Source organism: Xenopus laevis, chromosome 7L, assembly GCF_017654675.1.
Source record: "Xenopus laevis strain J_2021 chromosome 7L, Xenopus_laevis_v10.1, whole genome shotgun sequence".
Taxonomy (NCBI): domain Eukaryota; kingdom Metazoa; phylum Chordata; class Amphibia; order Anura; family Pipidae; genus Xenopus; species Xenopus laevis.
In genome coordinates this window covers 139,377,228-139,398,999 of record NC_054383.1, presented here as the reverse complement: position 1 = coordinate 139,398,999, position 21,772 = coordinate 139,377,228, and the positions used below count along the sequence as shown (strand labels likewise).

The window sequence follows — 21,772 nt, the reverse complement described above, 5'->3', positions numbered from 1 at the left end:
TGGCTGATACTGGGAACTACTGGCCTATACTGGGAACTTCTTGCCGATACTGGGAACTACTGGCCGATACTGGGAACTACTGGCTGATACTGGGAACTTCTGCCCGATACTGGGAACTACTGGCTGATACTGGGAACTACTGGCCTATACTGGGAACTTCTTGCCGATACTGGGAACTACTGGCTGATACTGGGAACTACTGGCCGATACTGGGAACTTCTGGCCGATACTGGGAATTACTGGCTGATACTGGGAACTACTGGTCGATACTGGGAATTACAGGTAAGTACTGTGTGGTTCACTTACCATCTTACAATAAGAATTATGAAGAAGATTCGCACAACACCAATATTGTTGCAGGTGGGGGGGCTTCACCTCTTCTTTTTTTTTTACGTTTTGGGGGGGGGCACCCGGCCTTGATCAGGATAAAACACACAAGTGCCACCAGGGCATTAGAAGCATTTGTTTAACGCACCCAATTACCCATAATTCCCTAAGTTGTTTGTGAATCCACAGTGAGGCTTGACACTCAGTTCTTCTTGTTGCAGGTTCAGTGTCCCAAGTATTTCCTTATGTCGTAATGAGTTTGTAATCAGTCCAATTAGTAATACTTTGTGAACTCAATGAAAACAAATCAAATTGTATCACGTTTTGTTGTGTCTATTTAGTACAATGAAAAATATATCGGGGCAAATTTACTAACCTCTGAAAATTCGCCTTCGCTCACATCGCAACACTTCGCCAGGTGTAGATTCGACAGGACAACGCTAATTCACTAAAATCCGAAGTTGCGTCCAGGGCGCCGAAACCCTGGCAAAGTTGCACTACCGTTACTGCGGCAAACAGAGCGAAGTTGCGCCAGCGTTGGCTAATTTACATACCGCGGGAAGTTAAAGTACAATGGACGTATATGTTACAGTAAATACATTACACAAGTCCAGGGAACCTTAATAAAATAAAATAAAGTTGTTATATTGTCCTACACATGAGCCCACTGTATAGTTTATGTGCCGTATGTCATTAAATGTAGGGGGGAAGCCGGGTACCCCAGAAAAATGTACGCTCTTTTGCAGCCTGTCACTCTGAAAACTGAAAAGTCGCCAGCGTTTTTTGGAAACATTTTCAACTATTTTTTGAGGCGCTCCCATCTACTCTATTGCACTTCTCCTGGTCTGAGGTGGTGAAGACAAGTCTGGCGCAAGAGCTAACGTTCAGTAAAATCCGCATCTTAGTGAATTTGCGTCGTTACGTCCATTCGCCAGAGCGCAACTTCGCCAAGCGTAAGGGAGTGAATTACCGCTAGAGTCTATCGCCTTCGCTAGCGAAGTTACACCGGTGATCGTTAGTAAATCGGTGAAGTAACGAAATGACGTCACGCTGGTGAATTTTCGCTAACGTTAGTCACTTCGCCCTTTAGTAAATTTGCCCCTTATTTACTTACAGCAGCGGGTTTAAATTATCATTAACTCTATGGATCGTTATCACCCTGTCCCGATTATCTGTGAAAAAACGATCTGTGACTTTTTATCACAAGTAAAAAATGTTTTCTCCTTCCCACCCCTAATTTGCATATGTAAATTAGGGTTCGGATTTGGTTCGGTATTCGGCCGAATCTTTCATAAAGGGTTCGGCCGAATCCAAAAAGAGTGTATTCGGTGCGTCCCCATCCAAAATGTCCTCGCGTTCAAATTTGTGCCGCGTATTCTGGAGCCACATTAGCCCCCGTACTGGTCACTTGGATTTGTAAGTAAAAATCAGAATCAAAACGGAAGTAATTAACACTTCAGTAGCATCTCAATATCAAGTTCACTTTGTGTGTTGTTAATTCATCTTAAAGTAAATATTCTCTAGTGCCCTCGACTCATTCGTCATTATGGGAGGCTCCAACATTTTAGAGTCTGTAAAAACTGTGTTGTGCCCTTTAAACAAGTCTCTCATTTGGGCAGAATGTCGGATGTTATTATTCCCGACAACCAAATATCTTCTAGGAATAATTTGACAGTTTTATAGTAGGGAACTATGGGTAATTGGGTGCGTTAAACAAATGCTTTAAATGCCCTGGTAGCACTTGTGTGTTTTATCCTGATGAAGGGACGAGAATGTGCAGTTCTATCAGAGACCACAAGGTGTCAGTGTTGAGTTGTGAGTCTGAGGGTTATGCCAGTTTGTGCCTGTAGGTGGCAGCACAGGAGGAAATTGATTTTTTTAGTAATTCCCAGTAAATCTCCTTCTGTTCCTGGAGCTACAGATTTGCACTAATTCCACTCACAGGCCCTGCCGCCCCTCCCCCACGTCTGTACAGAAAATTGTGAAGCTGAAGCAGCAGAGCTAACAATCTAAGTCTCCCTCTGCATGGAATTGATTTGTTTTCAGTTTGAGCCCTGGGTCCCCAGCTGAAGAAATGTCCCCTAAGATTATTCACACTTGTGACCCCCAACACCCAATATTTCTCTCAAAGGTGCGGGGGGTGCGGGGAGTTGTAGTATGATGACAGACGGGGGAAATGGGCCTTTCCCATAAGGATCAGCTAAAAGGTGGGTTGATATGAGGAAGGGGTGAGGCAGGTGCTTGTTGCTTTTGGGGTGCAATTGTGGCCCCCCGTCCATCCCCAAGGGGCAGAATCTATGGAGCAGATAAATGGAAACGTCTTGCTCCCCAATTCTTTGTAATTCTCTTCAGGGGCTGCTGGAGATATGGGGGTTATTTGGGGGGAGCAGGTATCAAATCAGGGGCCCCCTCTGACACCCAGAAAAACTCACACTGGGTCGTTAGGGCCAATCCACCTCCTTACGACGCAGACCCAGTTCCCTCTGGTTCCCAGTGTTCTGTACTGGGATTATCCTGAGATTATTGTGGGCCCCCAGGGACTCCAGCTGTCACCCCCCCCCGGCTCATGTCTGTTCCCTGCGGGTCACGTGTTCTGTCCAAATCCCCTGGAACAGCCGGGGGGGGAGTCAGAGATTGGGAGTCACATCGCTCAGTTCACTTGCCCCATGGACACAGGTAAGAAGGGTCTGAGTATTTATAGGAGCTCCAGGGGGCAGCTTGGGAGGCAGATGCCCCATTAGCTCCTGTGAGTAACCAGTTAGTTTTATACAATGGGAAATTCTCTTCTCTCTCTTCCTCTTTAGGAACCAAGAAAACCCATTAGACGTGGAATCTACTGGGAACTGAACCCACAAACCAACCCTTCCCCCCTATAGATCCAGACTGGAACTTGGACTAAACACTGGATCCCACGGGGCCTCCCTCAACCAACACCAGAACCTTCTCACCTGGGGGTTCAGGACAATTCTGTAGCCACTCGTTGGCTGAAATATAAATATGGCTGATTCCTGGGACTATGTACAACGTGTGAGGTGCGTGTAGTGCTCCATATACTTGTTACTAGGGGTTTGCTATTTACTTACTAGGAGTTTGCCATATACTTACTAGGGGTTTGCCATATACTTAATAGGGGGTTTACCATATACTTACTAGGGGTTTGCCATATACTTACTAGGGGTTTGCCATATACTTACTAGGGGTTTTCCATATACTTACTAGGAGTTTGCCATATACTTAATAGGGGTTTGCCATATATTTAATAGGAGTTTGCCATATGCTTAATAGGAGTTTGCCAAATACTTACTAGGAGTTTGCCATATACTTACTAGGGTTTGCCATATACTTACTAGGGGTTTGCCATATACTTAATAGGGGTTTGCCATATACTTACTAGGAGTTTGCCATATACTTACTAGGGGTTTGCCATATACTTGCTAGGGGTTTTCCATATACTTACTAGGAGTTTGCCATATACTTAATAGGGGTTTGCCATATACTTACTAGGGGTTTGCCATATACTTACTAGGAGTTTGCCATATACTTACTAGGGGTTTGCCATATACTTGTTACTAGGGGTTTGCCATATACTTACTAGGGGGTTGCCATATACTTTTTACTAGGGGTTTGCCATATACTTACTAGTGGGTTGCCATATACTTACTAGAGATTTGCCATATACTTACTAGGGGAAATGTTATCTTGTTGGGAATTATTTTATACACTGACATAAGTAATAGGATATTGCTACTGAAGCATGGAATACATTTAGAGTTTACAGTTACTATGAGGGATACAATACAATTGCATAGACTTCCCTGAAGGTTGCTAGGAATGTGTTATACACAATACGGTTTGAAGCTACTGAGAGTTTACTATGCAGCATCACGAAGAGTAAGGTTCACTGAATGACATAATACTTGTGTAATATTCTTACACACATAAGACCTGTTAGTGAGGGTTAGATGTCGGTACAGTTACTCACATTAAATAGCTACTTAAAGTATATAGCTACTCATAGTATATAGGTACTTACAGTATAGTTACTTACTGTATATTGTTACTCACAGTATACAGCAACTTACAGTTTATAGCTACTCAACAGTATAGTTACTCACAGTATATAGCTTCTCACAGTATATAGCTACTTACAGTATAGTTACTCACAGTATATAGTTACTCACAGTATATAGCTACTTACAGTATAGTTACTCACAGTATAGAATACTCACAGTTTATAGTATATACTAGCAGTAACATAGTAACATAGTAACATAGTAAGTAAGGTTGAAAAAAGACACATGTCCATCGAGTTCAACCTTTTTTTTTTTTTGTTTATTAACTACCTATCTGCCAGTTGATCCAGAGGAAGGCAAAAAACCCATCTGAAGCCTCTCCAATTTGCCTTAGAGGGGGAAAAATTCCTTCCTGACTCCAAAATGGCAATCGGATTAGTCCCTGGATCAACTTGGACTATGAGCTATTTCCCATAACCCTGTATTCCCTTACTTGCTAAAAAGCCATCCAACCCCTTCTTAAAGCTATCTAATGTATCAGCCTGTACCCCTGATTCACTTCCCAGCTCTCCCTGTAACACCCCTTTCCTCTAATCTCATTGGCTCCCTCCTGTCTGCTGGGAGGAGCTACTGGTGAATAAAGCATCCGACCCTTCCTTGTACCTATCTAATGTATCAGCCTGTACCCCTGATTCACTTCCCAGCTCTCCCTGTAACACCCCTTTCCCTCCTCTAATCTCATTGGCTCCCTCCTGTCTGCTGGGAGGAGCTACTGATGAATAAAGCATCCGACCCTTCCTTGTACCTATCTAATGTATCAGCCTGTACAACTGATTCAGGGAGACAATTCCACATCTTCACAGCTCTCACTGTAACAAACCCCTTCCCAATATTTAGGCGGAACCTCTTTTCTTCTAATTGGAATGGGTGACCTCTTGTCAGCTGGAAAGACCTACTGGTAAATAAATCATTAGAGAGATTATTATATGATCCCCTTATATATTTATACATAGTTATCATATCTCCCCTTAAGCGCCTCTTCTCCAGCGTGAACATCCCCAATTTGGCCAGTCTTTCCTCATAGCTAAGATTTTCCCTTTACCAGCTTAGTTGCCCTTCTCTGTCCCCTCTCTAATACAATAATGTCCTGTTTGAGTGATGGAGACCAAAACTGTAGGGCATATTCTAGATGGGGCCTTACCAGTGCTCTATACAGTGGGACCCCCTCCTCCCGTGATTCTCTGCCCCATTTAATACAAGTCAAGACCTTATTTGCCCTTGATGCTGCTGACTGGCATTACTTGCTACAGCCAAGTTTATCATCTACAAGGACTCCAAGCTCCGTCTCCATTATGGATTTGCCTAGTGCAGTCCCATTAAGGGTATAAGTGGATATTGTTACATCCCAGGTGCAGGACTTTACATTTATCAACATTGAATCTCATTTGCCACTTAGCTGCCCAGATTGCCAGTTAGTCAAGATCGTGTTGCAAGTGTCACATCCTGGATGGAATTAATTGGGCTGGATAATTTTGTGTCATCTGCAAACACTGATACATTACTTACAACACCCTCCCCTAAGTCATTAATGAACAAGTTAAATAAAAGTGGACCCAATACTGAGCCCTGGGGGACCCCACTAAGAACCTTACTCCAAGTAGAGAATGTCCCATTAACAACCACCCTCTGTACCCGATCCTGTAGCCAGTTTCCTATCCTTCATAAAGCCATGCTGATTGTTGCTCATAATGCCATTCATTAGGACAAAATTTTGTATGTGATCCCTTAACAAGCCTTCAAATAATTTGCCCACCACAGATGTCAAGCTTACTGGCCTATAATTGCCAGGCTGAGATCGTAATCCCTTTTTAAATATTGGAATAACATCAGCTTTTCTCCAATCCATAGGCACCATACCAGATGACAGTGAATCTGAGAAAATCAGAAATAGGGGCTGGTCTAAAACTGAACTAAGCTCTCTTAGAACCCGGGGGTGTATGCCATCAGGCCCTGGAGCCTTGTTTACATTAATTTGTATTAAAGCTTTATGAATCATATCCTGAGTCAGCCACTGACTAGATTGAGCTGAGCCATTAGTGCAGCTATAAAGTGAGCCTGGGAACTCACACTCCTCTATTGTATACACTGAAGAAAAGAACTGATTTAACACATTTGCCTTATCTGTATCTGTTACAACCATACTGGTACCATTATTTAATGGAGCAACACTCTCAACCTGCATCTTTTTACTATTAATATATTTAAAAAACTTTTTAGGGTTAGTTTTCACCTCCACCGCAATTAACTCTTCATTTCTTTTCTTAGCCTTCCGGATTGCTGATTTACAACATTTATTACAGTGTTTATATTCATTAAATGCAGCTTCTGTCCCTACAGATTTGTAGTTATTAAATGCCTTTCTCTTCTTTCCCATTAACTTCTTTACCTCTGTATTAAGCCACACAGGATGATTCTTAGAGATTCTACGTTTAGTCCTTAAGGGAATAAATTGAGAACAGTAATGATTTAATATCATTTTAAAGGACAACCATTTCTGTTCTGTGTTTTTAGCTGAAAACCTAATGCCCCAATCAATACTCTGTAGGGCAGCCCTCAAGGCACTAAAATTAGCTTTGGCAAAATTCATGGTTTTTGTTGCCCCAGTATATATTTGTTTTTTGCACCAGACATTAAATGATATAACATTATGGTCACTATTACCCAGGGGTTCAATGACTTGCACATTTGCTATAAGTTCTGGCTCATTTGAGATCACTAAATCAAGAATAGCATTTTTTCTGGTTGGCTCCTCAACAACCTGTGCTAAAAAATTGTCGTGCAATAAGTTTATAAACTTGCTCCCATTAACTGATCTAGCAGTACTGTTGCTCCAGTCAATATCTGGGTAATTAAAATCCCCCATTATCATTACTTTACCTAAACTAGCAGCCTTTTCTATTTGCATTAGGAGCTTTGTCTCTTCCTCCTCACTTACATTAGGGGGTCTATAGCATACTCCTACAATTAATTTGCTGGATTCTTTAGGATAGACAGTTACTGAGTAGGATAGACAGTTACTGAGAGGTAGTAGTAGCTAGAGTTACTCACAGTTTATCGTTACTAGCAGCAGGTAGCACAGCTATTAATAGCTTGGTATATAATTAGTTAAGTCAGTTTACAATCAGGGGAGGGAGCAGTTAACCCCTGTAGGTGCCAGACTGACTTTGTTAATCCCACAATCCCGTGTAATCGCTGGGACTCAGTGTTTTGGGATGAGGAACTGACTTTCCCTCTAATAATTGTCCCATTGCAGATCCAGTGGCCCCGGCACATTCCCATTATAACCCTGGGGCAGACCAGTGGCCTAGGAATGGATGGGGGAGCAATACAGGTAAGGGTTAATGTTACTGCACCCCTGAGACTTTACCCCAAGGAACCCAATCCAACACCCCCCCTTGGGCTCCCAAAGTGATTCAAACCCCTCCCTCATCTTGTTCCATTGGGAAGTGATGGATTGTGGGACTTGCATGGAATCTATGCCCCACCCACTATAGAAAGCAAAGTCCCACAGTGAGGGAGGAGCTTTGTGACACTACAAGCCTAAGGGGAGGGTTTTGTATATGGAGATTTATACCTGGCGGGTCAGACTGTGGTTCTGTCCATCTTATACCCCCCACCTCCCAGGAACTGAATGAGCCAATGAGAGAAGTAAGTGCCTTGTAGCCCCTCCCATTTATATCCAGGTCCCCCTGTTATACAGCGTTTCTGCAGGTAGGGGGCAGTTGTTCCTCCGTCACATGTAAAAGGTCCGCCGGTCTCTTTATGTTGCAGAGAATTCATATTTTATTTGGTACCAGCCCCAACTGCCCACAGACTCCGTTACTAACACAGCCGATCCATAGCAACCAATTCAGTTGATCGGTTAGGTGTAATGATAACATGTCCCTGCTGCACCCATTTTCCCAGAATGCATCACTTTCCTTTCCCTGCAGCCCTCCAGTAGGCGGAGCTTCGGCAAGGTGTCGCTGATGGAGATGAAATGGACCCACCTGGGACTGGTGCTGCTCCTGTTGGTTTCCATGACAATGACCGGCTGCTTCATCTGGCAATACAAACTCCCCAAACAAGAGTCCGGTAGGTACTGACTCCAGAACGCCCTCATGCCCCCTGCTGTGCCCCCTGTAAATGGTGTGGCTGGGAATTTGGGGGCAAGATGAACATGATGGAAGATTTCATGGCCTATGGGACATTACACCTGTGCCAATAACACTTCCCACCTGACTTCCACCTGGGCACAGGTAAGCTGCTTGTCTCAATGGTGCCAATTAGTATGAGCTGATGGTTCTGCCCCGAACCCTAAAGCAAATGGGCACATGCCATTGGTCTGTTCATTATACTGACAGCCCCACTGAGCAGATCTGATTGGAGAACAGAGAGAGCTCCACCCCCTCACCTGGGCATCTGCTGAGAAGGGGCACTGATTGGCTATTGTACTAATGCTCCACTAGGTGCCGTATGTGGCCCTGCAGGTGATCAGTTATTTAAATTATAGGGGAACAGTGAGAAGTCCCTCTGATGAACATGCCCAAAGCTTCGTCTTGCCAACGTCTAGTCATGTGATTGGCCAATCTGTGCCCTGTTTCAGGTTCTTTGGTGAAAGAGGCAATTGTGGATGTGGTGCCAATGTGCCCGCGTTACCCAGACCCGGTCCCTCTGGAGCACCCAATACCCATCCTGAAAGAGGCCCTGGAAAAGGTGAGATGCCATCACCATGGCAACATCACTCTCATTCCATATAGGAATATACATCAGTGAGGGGGGCAGGAGGTAAGTGAGGATTGGGGGGCACAGGTGGGTGAGTGAGGGGGGCAGGAGGTAAGTGAGGATTGGGGGGCACAGGTGGGTCAGTGGGGGGGGGCAGGAGGTAAGTGAGGAGGATTGGGGGGCACAGGTGGGTCAGTGAAGGGGGCAGGAGGTAAGTGAGGAGGTTTGGGGGGCACAGGTGGGTGAGTGAGGGGGGCACCTGTCCCACTAATATTCTCTCGCCTCCCCCACAAGGTGGACAAATACCTTCGCTATATAATCCGAGAGCCGGGGCTGCCGGCAGTTTCAGCCATTGTTACTTATAACGACACGGTGCTGTGGACGGGGAACTTTGGGAAGAGGAACGGATCGGACCCCACATCAGCGGCACCCAATGAGTACACTGTGTATCGGTAAGGAATCCTGGGGCTGCGCCCCCCCCCCCTTATTCATCTCAGAGATTAGGGAGTTAGGGAGCTGGGGGTCCTTGTTTTACACCTACTGGATAATCTGCAGCCACTGAATCTTTGTGACCAGCAGAGCTTGCAATCCATCAGACATACAGCTGCCTAGTGTCTCTATATTACAGCAGTGATGTGGGGGTGCACAGGGGTGCAGTCAGCATGTGGTGCCAGCTGAGGATTCGTTTTGGTGACTGGCCCGTCCCCTTGGGCACTTGGCACTGCACACCCTGGTACCATGTCTTTTGTAAGATGGAAAGGGGGGCTGTTGCTAGGATACCAGTGGGTCTGTGGGCAGGTTACTCTTGGTTGTATAAGGGGAGTCAGACAGTGACAGTGGGTGGAGTCTGTGCTCATGGGGCATTAATCACAGATTTACCCACAGCATTGCCAGTCTATCCAAGCTCTTCCCGACCCTCATGCTCTACAAACTGTGGGAAGATGGAGTCGTTGCCTCTCTGGACGACCCCCTGGAGCGATACGTCGCCAATTTCTCCATCAAGAACCCCCTGGGCCGAGCCCCTGAGCGCAGATACTCAGCAGATGGCATGGAGCTGTCTGAGAAAGGGGCACCAACTGCAAGGCCGTCCCCTGTAACTCTGCGCAGGATGGCAAGTCAGCTCTCAGGTGAGTGTGAGAATATCCTAAAAAGACCACTCAGGTGAGTGTGAGCATAGTTGGGTATGTCAGCACTCAGGTGAGTGTGAGCATAGTTGGGTATGTCAGCACTCAGGTGAGTGTGAGGATATCTAGTAAGGCAGCAGGTGAGTAGGAAAATAGTTAGACAGGTGAGTGTGGAATAAATAAAGGCAGTTGTTGACTGGACTATTCCAATGCCGCATCATGAGGGGGTCCTCCAGCTCAGTGATGTCATGTTGTGCAAATATCATCTGATTTGCTCATAGGCCAAATTCTTATAAAATTATGTCATAAAAAAAATTCTGTGCGACCTTTAGACCTTAAAAATGCCTTTTGAGGGCCCCTCCTGCCCCAGTAGTCTATTGCTGGTCCTATAGGTCTCAGCAGGAGAACCAGATGCATCAAGTTAGGAGCAAAACCAATCCCAATCCCTTCCCTCATGCCCTGGCACTGCCCCTGCCAAGCATCTCATCTTATGGACCTTGTACCAGTTATAGGGGACTGACCACCCCTAAGCAACTCAATCACTGGCAACTTGTTTTCCTTTCCAGGTCTGCCGAGGCGACTGAGATCCACCAACCTCCTCTGGAAGGGGAGCACCCAGGAGGCGCTGGAGCTGCTCAAGGACGACGTGTTGGTGGCTGATCCTGGCACAAAGTACGTTCCACATGACAAACTGTATTAAGCTCCAACATGTTCCTTGGCGCTGTACAACTGTAGAACAGGGTCCTGCATATTATGAGGTTGGGCCAACATTAAAGCAGGGCTGTGCCACCATGATGGGCCTTGCTCCTCAGAGCTTACAGTCTAGAATGATGAGAGGGCAGATGTAATTCTGCCTGGGTCGTATGACTGGACAGATTATTGCCCAATGCCAGGGGAAGCTAATGGAAGGGTTTTGAAAATTACAAGGACTGAAGGAATGTTCCAGGATTGGGGTGCATAAATCTAAGAATTACAGAAATAATCTGAATTACGTGTTTTGGTTGAATTTTAGGTGCCACTATAGCAACCTGGCATTCTCCCTGCTGGCACACGTGTTGGCAGAACACTCGGCAGAAGGAAACTACCAGCGCTGGGTAACAGAGAACATTCTGGACCGGGTGGGAATGGAGGACACAGGATTTGACATCACGCCCCCCATCTTGTCCCAAATGGCAGTTGGTGTCTATGGCAGCGGGCAAGTAGCGCCACTGTACGACCTGGGATGGTACCGCCCCTCGGGTCAGATGTTTTCCACAGCCGCAGACATGGCAAAACTGGCGATGGTGCTGCTGGGAACTTACCATCGGCGCATTCTGGATGCCGACACCCTGAAGACCATGCTGACGCCCCTCTTTAAATGTGCCAGCAACTACTTTGCCAATAAGACTGGCACCCCTTGGGAGGTCAATGAGCAGTTTGGCTATGACATCATCAGGAAGGATGGGGATTTGGATGGATATTCTGCCACCTTCTCCTTGGTCCCAAAACTCCGTATAAGTTTCATTGTGCTGATGGCTGGGCCAAGACCTCAAGAAGAAGATCTTGTCTCCAAGACCTACAGTTACCTCATCCCAGCCCTGGAAACGGCCTTCCGAGAGGCAGAGAAACAGCTGAATCCAACCCCAAACCCCGTACCCTACGTTGGCTATTACACCTACGCCAACCTCACCTTCTACCAGATCAAGGCTGGGCCCAAGGGGGTTTTGGTGATGCAGCAATTTGGTCCTCACGTGGAGCAGCTCATTCCAGAGCATTACAGAACCATCCAGCTCCATTATCTTGAGGAGCACATCTTCCAGGTTGTCTTTGAGAAGGAGTATCCGTGTGTCCTGCACTTGGGCTCCGCCTCTGTCTCTCTGGAAACCCAGGACCGGCAGCTCTTCCATTTCTACTCTTTGGACTCTCATGGTTTGTCTCCTGGTTTTGATGCACCAGGACTGAACACATATAGTGTCATGCGCATTCACCACAAACCCATCTTCTACACCTAGGAACCCCCAAACCTCATGTTATGGGGTGTCAGTGCTCAAGACCCATTTAATGCCTCATAAACCTGCTGTGTGTTGGGTTTGGAAGCTAACTCTTGGATCTTCTCATGAGCTGCTATGACCCGGGCATCAGAACACTGGCACCTGTATTTATTGTGGGAGATAATTCGTCATCCCCTATTTGCCCTTTAGCAGCTTGGGGTTCTCTGGATACACTAGAGTTGGTGGATGTTATCCATGTATTTGCCCTTATGTAGCAGAACTGGGCAGTAGTGTTGCCTGTTGTACAAACCCCTCACCTAATACTCAGGAAAGTGTTTGTGTAAATGTGTGTGACATCAGTGTTGGACTGGGACACCGGGGGCCCACCCAAAAACCTTTGACTAGGGGCCCACCAATTAATCTTAGACCAGGAGCCCACTCTTAGTAGTATTATTATTCCTCTCCTCACTCAACCTCTTTTTGCCTAGTCTCTTTTCTTTACATACTATAATCTATTATTCCATCCATTTATCATCTTTGTTTAGGGAATGGGCATTAAATAGGCCACATGTCTAGCAGCATAAGGGCCCACTGACACCGTGGCCCACCGGGACTTTTCCAGGTATCCCGGTGGGCCAGTCCGACACTGTGTGACATTATTCCCACCATTGCTTTGTATACAGTTGTACAATTGCCACCAACCTTAGCTTATGTGTTTAGTTTCCCTTTACTCAAATGCCCAGATGTGGGTGTGGGACTGGCTCCATCTATTGGGCTGAGAACTATGTGTGGAGGGCACTGGGCATCATTTACCCACCAGGTGGCAACTTTAGAGCCAGGCAGTATTGGGGGGCTGGGCAAGGAGTGTATGTGGCACATTAATCACAGAAATGTCTGACGCTGTCCCTGTTATTCCGAGGATAAATCCCTAATTCCTGATCATGCAGCCCCCCCCAGCACCGCTTCTGATTGGACCCCCCCCCCTAGATGTCTATTAAAGGCTGAGCCTCTTTAGGAGATTTGATACTAATCCCCCAGTTTGTGTCCTGAATTTTTATTTAATTTAATGCAATACCCTGGGCAAAGCTGTGCTGCCATCTGCTGGCCAACGCTGAGATGTGCAACTGAGCTCACAGTCATTCAGGGGTGTTGCCCCCTCTCCCCTCAATAGGTGGGTCTTGTATTTAACTCCCCTCACTATTGAGTTCTTCTGTATGGCAATGGTTTACTTGTCCTTTATTCTCTACTGAGAGACTTTATGTGAGTGTAACATTAATATGAAATATTAAATGAATATTTTCGGCGCATAATGGGGCACAAGTTAACCCTTTGGTGGAAGCAGTATGTTAAGACGACGAGTAACTAGTTATATACTGTGGCTGCTTATGGATGTGCAGTTTATCTGCTCTCTCTGGGTCTGTAGGTCTGTCTGTGCCGTCCCAGTTCAAGTTGTGGCCCTCAGTCTGTACATACTCAGGATCTGTCTGTCTGTCTTTGGGCGTCTGTAGCCTTTCCAGACATGGGGCCCGTCTGTATTCTCTCCCCAGTGATTGGTAGATGGAGCATTTGATATCTGACTCCTCTTTATATTTGTTTATTGTTTGTGTTACTTGGCCTTTTGTCTGTCTGTCTGTCTGTCTATTATCTATGTATTAATTTCCCACAGGTTTAATACCCGTCAGTTCCCCTCACTGGAGACTGAGCAGTGACTTGTGTTGGTTCATGAGTCGTGTGACAGCAGTTCAGCACTGCTCACTTTCCTTCTTTATGACCCACTTTTGTTGCCGTTCATTATCTTTACGATCGTTGGCACTAATTGACCCCTGGACTGTTCCACCCTAGAATTCCCCTGGCGCTGGAGATATTGCTGTGAGTTTCAGGCTGTGGATAAGGCAACCGGTTGGTTCTGGCTGGGGGTTACGTTATTCCGTGACACTCGCTGATATGGGGGGTCTGTGGGGGAGGGGTGATGGTGAATCACCATTTGCAACACAGGCTACTCAGGCCCTGGAGCCTTGTTTACATTCATTTGTATTAAAGCTTTTTGAATCATATCCTGAGTCAGCCACTGACTAGATTGAGCTGAGCCATTAGTGCAGCTATAAAGTGAGCCTGGGAACTCACACTCCTCTATTGTATACACTGAAGAAAAGAACTGATTTAACACATTTGCCTTTTCTGTATCTGTTACAACCAGACTGGTACCATTATTTAATGGAGCAACACTCTCAACCTGCATCTTTTTACTATTAATATATTTAAAAAACTTTTTGGGGTTAGTCTTAGCCTCTGCTGCAATTAACTCTTCATTTCCTTTCTTTGCCTTCCGGGTTGCTGATTTACAACATTTATTATAGTGTTTATATTCATTAAATGCAGCTTCTGTCCCTACAGACTTGTAGCAGACCATAGAGATGTATGAAGAGTAGACTAGTGATAACTGTGACACGTACCATAGAGGTGTATAAAGAGTAGACGAGTGATGACTATGACACATACCATAGAGTTGTATGAAGAGTAGACGAGTGATGACTACGACACATACCATAGAGATGTACGAAGAGTAGACGAGTGATGACTATGACACATACCATAGAGATGTATGAAGAGTAGACGATTGATGACTTTGACTGTAGCATATACCATAGAGATGTTTGGAGAGTAGATGAGTGATGACTATGACACATACCATAGAGATGTATGGAGAGGTGATGACTATGACACATACCATAGAGATGTATGGAGAGTAGATAATTGATTACTATGACTGTGGCACATGCCATAGAGGTGTATAAAGCGTAAACAAGTGATGACTATGACACATACCATAGAGATGTACGAAGAGTAGACGAGTGATGACTATGACACATACCATAGAGATGTACGAAGAGTAGACGAGTGATGACTATGACACATACCATAGAGATGTACGAAGAGTAGACGAGTGATGACTATGACACATACCATAGAGATGTATGGAGAGTAGACGATTGATGACTTTGACTGTAGCATATACCATAGAGATGTATGGAGAGTAGACGAGTGATGACTATGACACATACCATAGAGATGTATGGAGAGTAGATGAGTGATGACTATGACACATATCATAGAGATGTATGGAGAGTAGATGTAGTTTGGCTCTGGGTCAGATCAGTGCAGCCCCCCAAGACCCCTGCTCCACCTTCTCACCCCTCTATCCCTAATCTCTTACCGCTCATTAACATGTGAAGTGCCCAGGGCCATACCATTTCTGTCCTGATGATTAGAGAGAAAGCTCCTAAGAAAGGTGTATGTGGATAAAGATCTGACCAAATTTGTGTGTAGGTGTCTTCACAGAGAATTAGATTGTAAGCTCTTGCGAGTAGAGCCCACCCTTATTTTTGTCTCAATACCATCACAACCTGTATCTGTTTGAATGACAGGCTAGTGGCGTGGGGGAGCCGGTGGTGCTGGATAATAAATATGCAGTGATTGGTCTCAATACCTGTCACTCAACATGAACGGAAAATAATCAAGGTCCTGTTTTCTGTCCATCTGTCCTTATCTACAGTGGAGCATATAATGGGATCAGGTTGCTAGGGGCAGTGATTGTAGCAACCACATAGCAGAAAAGAAGGGCATGAAAACTCCACCATGTTCTGCCGTCTCTCTGCCATTGTGTGGCCCCTGGGCTGTGTGTGAGGATGGGGCCCCATGTGGTCAGGTAAGTGGCCCTGGTACCAGATCATGAGGCAGATCCTGCCCGGGCTCAATAAAGATGAGGTTCCGCTCACACTTACCTGTAGGGCTCACTTACAGCTCTGCTGCCTGGTGCAGGTTTTAGTGTATATTCTCCATGGGCACCAAACAAACAGTCATGTTAATGTCTCTGCCCCAGGGATGGGTTGGCATGAGTCTGCTGGCACCCAGCTACAAAGTGCCGCCTGCCGGAGCTTTCACAAGAACAAGTTGCCCTTGAACCCGACGAGATGATTTTATGGAGATGAATTGGTGTCTGTAAAACATTAGAGCACTATCTGCACTATCAGATCCAGACTTCGATAAGATTAGGAGCCCAGTCATCAGTCCAATCACAGCTCAGCGGCTCATTAAGGAGAATAAGTGTTTGGCTGTTAATTGGCTCCGACATATTCTCCCAACTTTCAGTCTGCGCCCACTATCTGCCCCACCTCTGCCCTATCTCATCTCTTGTCTGATTACCCAACAGTTACTGACTCCAAAGGGCAAATATTCTTATCCACCCCTACCGTTATATTTCTTCTGCCCCATTCACTGGCCCTTGCACCCCCAAATACCATCACCTCAATATTCTCTTTATATCACATTAAAGGGGAAGCCTCAAACAGATTGGGGCTCATTTATCAATACTGGGCAAATTTGCCCATGGGCAGTTACCTATAGCAACCAATCAATGATTAGCTTTTTGAAACCAGCTGCAAGTAGAACAATGAATGCAGCGATCTGATTGGTTGCCATGGGTTATTGCAAATTTGCACAGTGTTGATAAATGAGCCCCAATGTGTTGTATCTTATATACTGAACTTACTGTCCAGCCCCTCAGTTACCCCAGCACCGCCCCAGAAAAGGCAGAACCACATAATTCCCCCCCCCCCCGTAATATTTCCTTTACTCTCCCAAATGGGGTGCTTGTCTACACCCTCAGATTTCACCTGACGATTGGCTCTAATGTCCCACCATTTACCCTTTGTCTTCAACTTACCCATGTCTTCAAGACTTGGTCAATTCACTATAGTTCCTGGCCATGGGGATGAGAGCAGCCCAGGAGCAGGAAGTACAGAGAATCAGAGCTCTGTACCTGGGTAAGTACTGGGGGAGATTGGATTCACTTACCCAGGGGGAGGTTCCTGTCTGACCATGGGAAAGAGAACAGCCCAGGAGCAGGAAGTACAGAGAATCAGAGCTCTGTACCTGGGTAAGTACTGGGGGAGATTCACTTACCCAGGGGGAGGTTCCTGTCTGACCATGGGAAAGAGAACAGCTCAGGAGCAGGAAGTACAGAGAATCAGAGTTCTGTACCTGGGTAAGTACTGGGGGAGATTGGATTCACTTACCCAGGGGGAGGTTCCAGTCTGACCATGGGAAAGAGAACAGCCCAGGAGCAGGAAGTACAGAGAATCAGAGCTCTGTACCTGGGTAAGTACTGGGGGAGATTGGATTCACTTATTACGGGGTTCCTAGGGGGTCTAATGCAGATGAGTTACAGTCTCATGACAACTGGATATGGTTGGTATTTTTATGGGGAACCGTTCCCTGATATAAGAGCTTTGGGGTGATATGTGGTGAGTTGGGACATGTTGGAGTCCAAATAAGAGTCCATAACTGGCAGTGCCAAGTTCCTTGTGGCAAATATTCCTTGTGGCTCAGTCTGTGCAGATTTGGGATTAGGATGGGGCAAAGGAGACACCCAAAGAATTAACAGCCCTAAATAAAATGACAGTTGCCCTGGAGATAAGACTCCCCATATTGTACCCCAGGCTGGAGCCCTGCTGTGTCCGAGGCCCGGGGGATGCTGGGAAAATGCCTTGTATCAATAGTAATAAAGTCAGGTGATTGTGGCTCCAAGTCAATAAAGATTATTGATCTCATCGTTGCCGTGTGCCAAGTCCGATTACTTAGTAACCAAAGTGTGAGATATAAGGGCGAGACCCTCGGAGGTGCCGGAGAGACTGTCCCAATATGAGGTGGCTCTGCGTCCTGGTGCTGCTCATTCCCTGCGCCACGTGCGTTATTGTGAAGGTAAGTGACCCCCGCAGAATTCTGTGTTCCTCAGGGGAGGGGAATTAATTAACCCATCCTGTGCTGTGATGAAGCTGCTAATTTAGGAATGTTTTCAATTCAATGGAATGTTTTTCCATTCAGGTCCTCATACGCCCCCAAAATCCTTCCCAGGGTGGGCAAAGTGGCAGTGAAAGGGTTATAAGAGAAATACCCTCTGCTGGAGCCACAGTGTGGGGGTTCCCCCGGCATTTCAACACCCCATTATTCTGACTGGGCTGTAAGGACGTGCTTTGTGTTATGTATAGTTGCACCGGAGCATTGGTGATGCTGAGGGTATTGAGAGGAACATTCAAAGATCTCAACTCCAAAAATAAACTGTAGTTTAAATTTAGTGATTGTGAGGGGCCCTGAGAAACACGTCAATCCTGAGAATAGCGACTCCCATCTATATACTCATATATATATAAACGATATACACCGATGTCTGTATTAATTGTAGAGTTTAGTATCACAATAGCCGTTGATATTATGTCCGAGTCATTAACACAGGGGTGCCCAAACTTTTTGCAACGAGGGGCAGATTTGATGAGGTGAAAACGTGTGGGGGGCCGACCATTCAGACGGACATTAACATTAAATTACAGGAATGGCGTAATATTTGGGCACATGAGTGAAAAGATTTGGTCTATAGAACAATAGTGATAATTAACAGTCCCACATTATTTGTGTCAATATCACCGGCGTCAGCATCTGATTCACATGTCACTTTATTATGCACCATATTTAAATCTGCTCCCTAAATTCCAGCCAATCCCTATTAGACGTTCCCTCCTGCATGTGGGGTTGGAAGTTGGACTGATGTTCCTTGTTTGCAAAGTGCTGCCTGTTGGGTTTTCATACCTCCCAACTGTCCCGTTTTTAGAGGGACAGTCCCTCTTTTTACAGCTCAACCCGTAGTCGCTCGTTTGGAAAATCCAGTTTTTCTCTGCACTGAACAGCCAGAAAAAGAAACAAAGTTTCTAATTTAATTGGCTTTTGGCTTTTTATTTGCAAAATGTTGGGAGGTGTGGGTTACGGTATAGTCTGGGGGGAGAATAAAGAGATTGCGGTGAAGGTAAACAGACGAGGCTGAGACGGTCGGCCGATTATTATTAATTTCATGACGGAGGCTGTTGGCCGGTGTAAATTTGAAAGCAGGATGCAATCGGCCCCCGGGCCGGACTTTACACATGTCTGTATTAACTAATGGGGGGCCTCTGGTACGTGATTCTCTTTATGGGTAAAAAGGTCCCCTGCTATTTGTCTATAATGTCCTCTAATGTACTTGTAAAGTCTAATCATGTCCCCTCACAAGCGCCTTTTTTCCCCCAGAGAAAACAACCCCAACCTTGTCAGTCTCCCCTCATAATTTAACTCTTCCCTCCCTCTAAGCAGTTTAGTTGCACTTAGTCTCTGCACTCTCTCCAGCTCATTTATATCCCTCTTAAGGACTGGAGTCCAAAACTGCCCCCATACTCCAGATGAGGCCTCACCAGGGACCTATAAAGAGACACAATTATGTTTCATCCCTTGAATTAATGCCCTTTTTTATACAAGAACTTTATTTGCTTTAGTAGCCACAGAATGACACTGCCCAGAATTAGACAACTTGTTATCTACAAAGACCCCAAGATCCTTCTCATTTAAGGAAACTCCCAACACACTGCCATTTAGTGTAGAACTTGCATTTATATTATTTTTGCCAAAGTGCATAACCTGCATTTATCAACATTGAACCTCATTTTCCAGTTTGCTGCCCAGTTTTCCAGTTTAGACAAATCACTGTGCAAAGTGTCAGCATCCTGCATGGAACCTATAGTTCTGCACAATTTAGTATCATCTGCACAAATAGAAACAGTACTTTCAATGGCACCTCCAGGTCATTAATAAACAAGTTGTATAAATACAGAGCCGTGCGGAGCTCCACTCACCAATCAATATGGCAGCTTCTTACTATTGATGGGAACAGACTATTTACTGTTTGTGATCCTGTAACAAATATAAATTCATTTTATTGCTCTTCACTGGGAAATGATTTATGGTTGAACTATAACTCACTGCAGGTTGCGTCTCCTTCCCTGTTCCTAATGGGATTTTCTCCTCGTTTGTGCAGGACGGGGATTTCACCTTCAATCTGGAAGATGTTAAAAAGCTGAAGGAGGTTCTGGACCAGGAGTTGGACCCTGAGAGCCGAGTACAGAAGGAAATATCGAAATCCTCTGTAGAGAAAGTTTGTACCAACCCGAATCTTCCTGACGTGTTTGAGAGAGTCTGTGTCAGCTCTGAGGCCCGAGACGTCTTCTATAGATTAGGTATTGGGCTCAGCAACATGTCAAGCACTGGCTCCTTCATTCACTGGGATTCACCTTTAAGTTTACGTTTAGTATGTTACACACTGGATAATTCTTATCGATGTTACAATTGGTCTTCATTATTTAGTTATTTTCATTTTTTTTACTTATTTGCCTTTATCTTCTGACTCTTTCCACCTTTCAAATGGGCGACAAGTCAAAAACCAACAAATAGTAAAAAATGAAAACCAATTGCAAATTGTCTCACAATATCCCTCTCTACATCATACTAAGAGTTAATTTAAAGGTGAACAACCCCTTTAATATTATCAATAATAATAGAGCCTGCAAATGCAGGGGTTCCCAGCAGAGGTGGTAGGACTAATACAGTAAAGGAATAGGAGGGAGAGTGAAAGGGGGATAGATAAAGGGAACAGACTCCCAGCAGGGGTGGTAGGACTAATACAGTAAAGGAATAGGAGGGAGAGTGAAAGGGGGATAGATACAGGGAACAGACTCCCAGCAGGGGTGGTAGGACTAATACAGTAAAGGAATAGGAGGGAGAGTGAAAGGGAACATAAGGAAGTGATACTTTACAGAAAGAGGGATAGATACAGGGAACAGACTCCCAGCAGGGGTGGTAGGACTAATACAGTAAATGAATAGGAGGGAGAGTGAAAGGGGGATAGATACAGGGAACAGACTCCCAGCAGGGGTGGTAGGACTAATACAGTAAAGGAATAGGAGGGAGAGTGAAAGGGAACATAAGGAAGTGATACTTTACAGAAAGGGGGATAGATACAGGGAACAGACTCCCAGCAGGGGTGGTAGGACTAATACAGTAAAGGAATAGGAGGGAGAGTGAAAGGAACATAAGGAAGTGATACTTTACAGAAAGGGGGATAGATACAGGGAACAGACTCCCAGCAGGGGTGGTAGGACTAATACAGGTCCTGACTTGGTTTTCGTTTCATTTACAGAACAAATTGCGGCCGAGCCTGATGTTTGTGATGTTTGTGCCTTCGCCGCCTGCTCAGGATGTTGAAGTCGCCCTGAATATTTATTTGTGATTAAATCAGTCGCCTCTTTTATTCGCTCAGCCTGGAATATTGTGCTAATGAATTGCTGAGTTCATTCACTAATTGTACAGACAGGGGGCAGCACAGGTAATGGGCCCCAACTCAATACAATGTGTGGCCCCATCATGCTGCACAATAAGCCCCTCCCACCAGCCGCTCCCTGTGTTCCAGGAGGTCAAGGGGTCTGACCTCCCCGTAGTCACGTGACTCATCCACAGAACTGGGGTCTCTGGTCTCAATACAGGAAAGTGTCCCATTGGGAATAATAGTGAAACAAAACTGTGCTGTAAAGGGAAAGTTGATTAATATTGATCAGTGATTGATCCCTTCACTGTCAGCTGAATAAATAACATTTTCTGTTATGTAAAACAATCACTTTAACATGAAATTTGTTCTTCTAAAAATAAATCTGTTAAGTGTTTA

At 45.3% G+C, this 21,772-nt stretch overlaps 2 protein-coding genes across 2 annotated transcripts; both read left to right on the top strand.

Annotated features, from left to right (window-relative positions):
• Positions 1 to 2,904: 2,904 nt before the first annotated feature.
• Positions 2,905 to 14,275, top strand: LOC108705068 (putative beta-lactamase-like 1). Its single transcript, XM_018241853.2, has 9 exons — positions 2,905 to 3,003; positions 3,132 to 3,359; positions 7,654 to 7,731; positions 8,333 to 8,474; positions 8,986 to 9,095; positions 9,399 to 9,556; positions 9,990 to 10,231; positions 10,795 to 10,900; positions 11,241 to 14,275. The coding sequence occupies exons 3-9, from the start codon at positions 7,711 to 7,713 to the stop codon at positions 12,217 to 12,219; spliced, it is 1,758 nt and encodes a 585-aa protein (XP_018097342.1). The 5' UTR covers positions 2,905 to 3,003; positions 3,132 to 3,359; positions 7,654 to 7,710; the 3' UTR covers positions 12,220 to 14,275.
• Positions 14,276 to 17,852: 3,577 nt separating this feature from the next.
• On the top strand, positions 17,853 to 21,772 carry LOC108705058 (guanylin-like). The gene is made up of 3 exons (XM_018241836.2): positions 17,853 to 17,958; positions 20,093 to 20,291; positions 21,251 to 21,772. The coding sequence occupies exons 1-3, from the start codon at positions 17,899 to 17,901 to the stop codon at positions 21,313 to 21,315; spliced, it is 324 nt and encodes a 107-aa protein (XP_018097325.1). The 5' UTR covers positions 17,853 to 17,898; the 3' UTR covers positions 21,316 to 21,772.

Excerpts from the sequence above, each read along its gene's own strand:
- LOC108705068 (XM_018241853.2), top strand. The coding sequence starts at position 7,711 with ATGGATGGGGGAGCAATACAG. Across the intron at positions 9,096-9,398 it reads TGAAAGAGGCCCTGGAAAAG|GTGGACAAATACCTTCGCTA; the intron begins GTGAGATGCCAT and ends CTCCCCCACAAG. Across the intron at positions 10,901-11,240 it reads GTGGCTGATCCTGGCACAAA|GTGCCACTATAGCAACCTGG; the intron begins GTACGTTCCACA and ends GTTGAATTTTAG.
- LOC108705058 (XM_018241836.2), top strand. The coding sequence starts at position 17,899 with ATGAGGTGGCTCTGCGTCCTGGTGCTGCTCATTCCCTGCGCCACGTGC. Across the intron at positions 17,959-20,092 it reads CCACGTGCGTTATTGTGAAG|GACGGGGATTTCACCTTCAA; the intron begins GTAAGTGACCCC and ends TCGTTTGTGCAG. Across the intron at positions 20,292-21,250 it reads AGACGTCTTCTATAGATTAG|AACAAATTGCGGCCGAGCCT; the intron begins GTATTGGGCTCA and ends TTTCATTTACAG.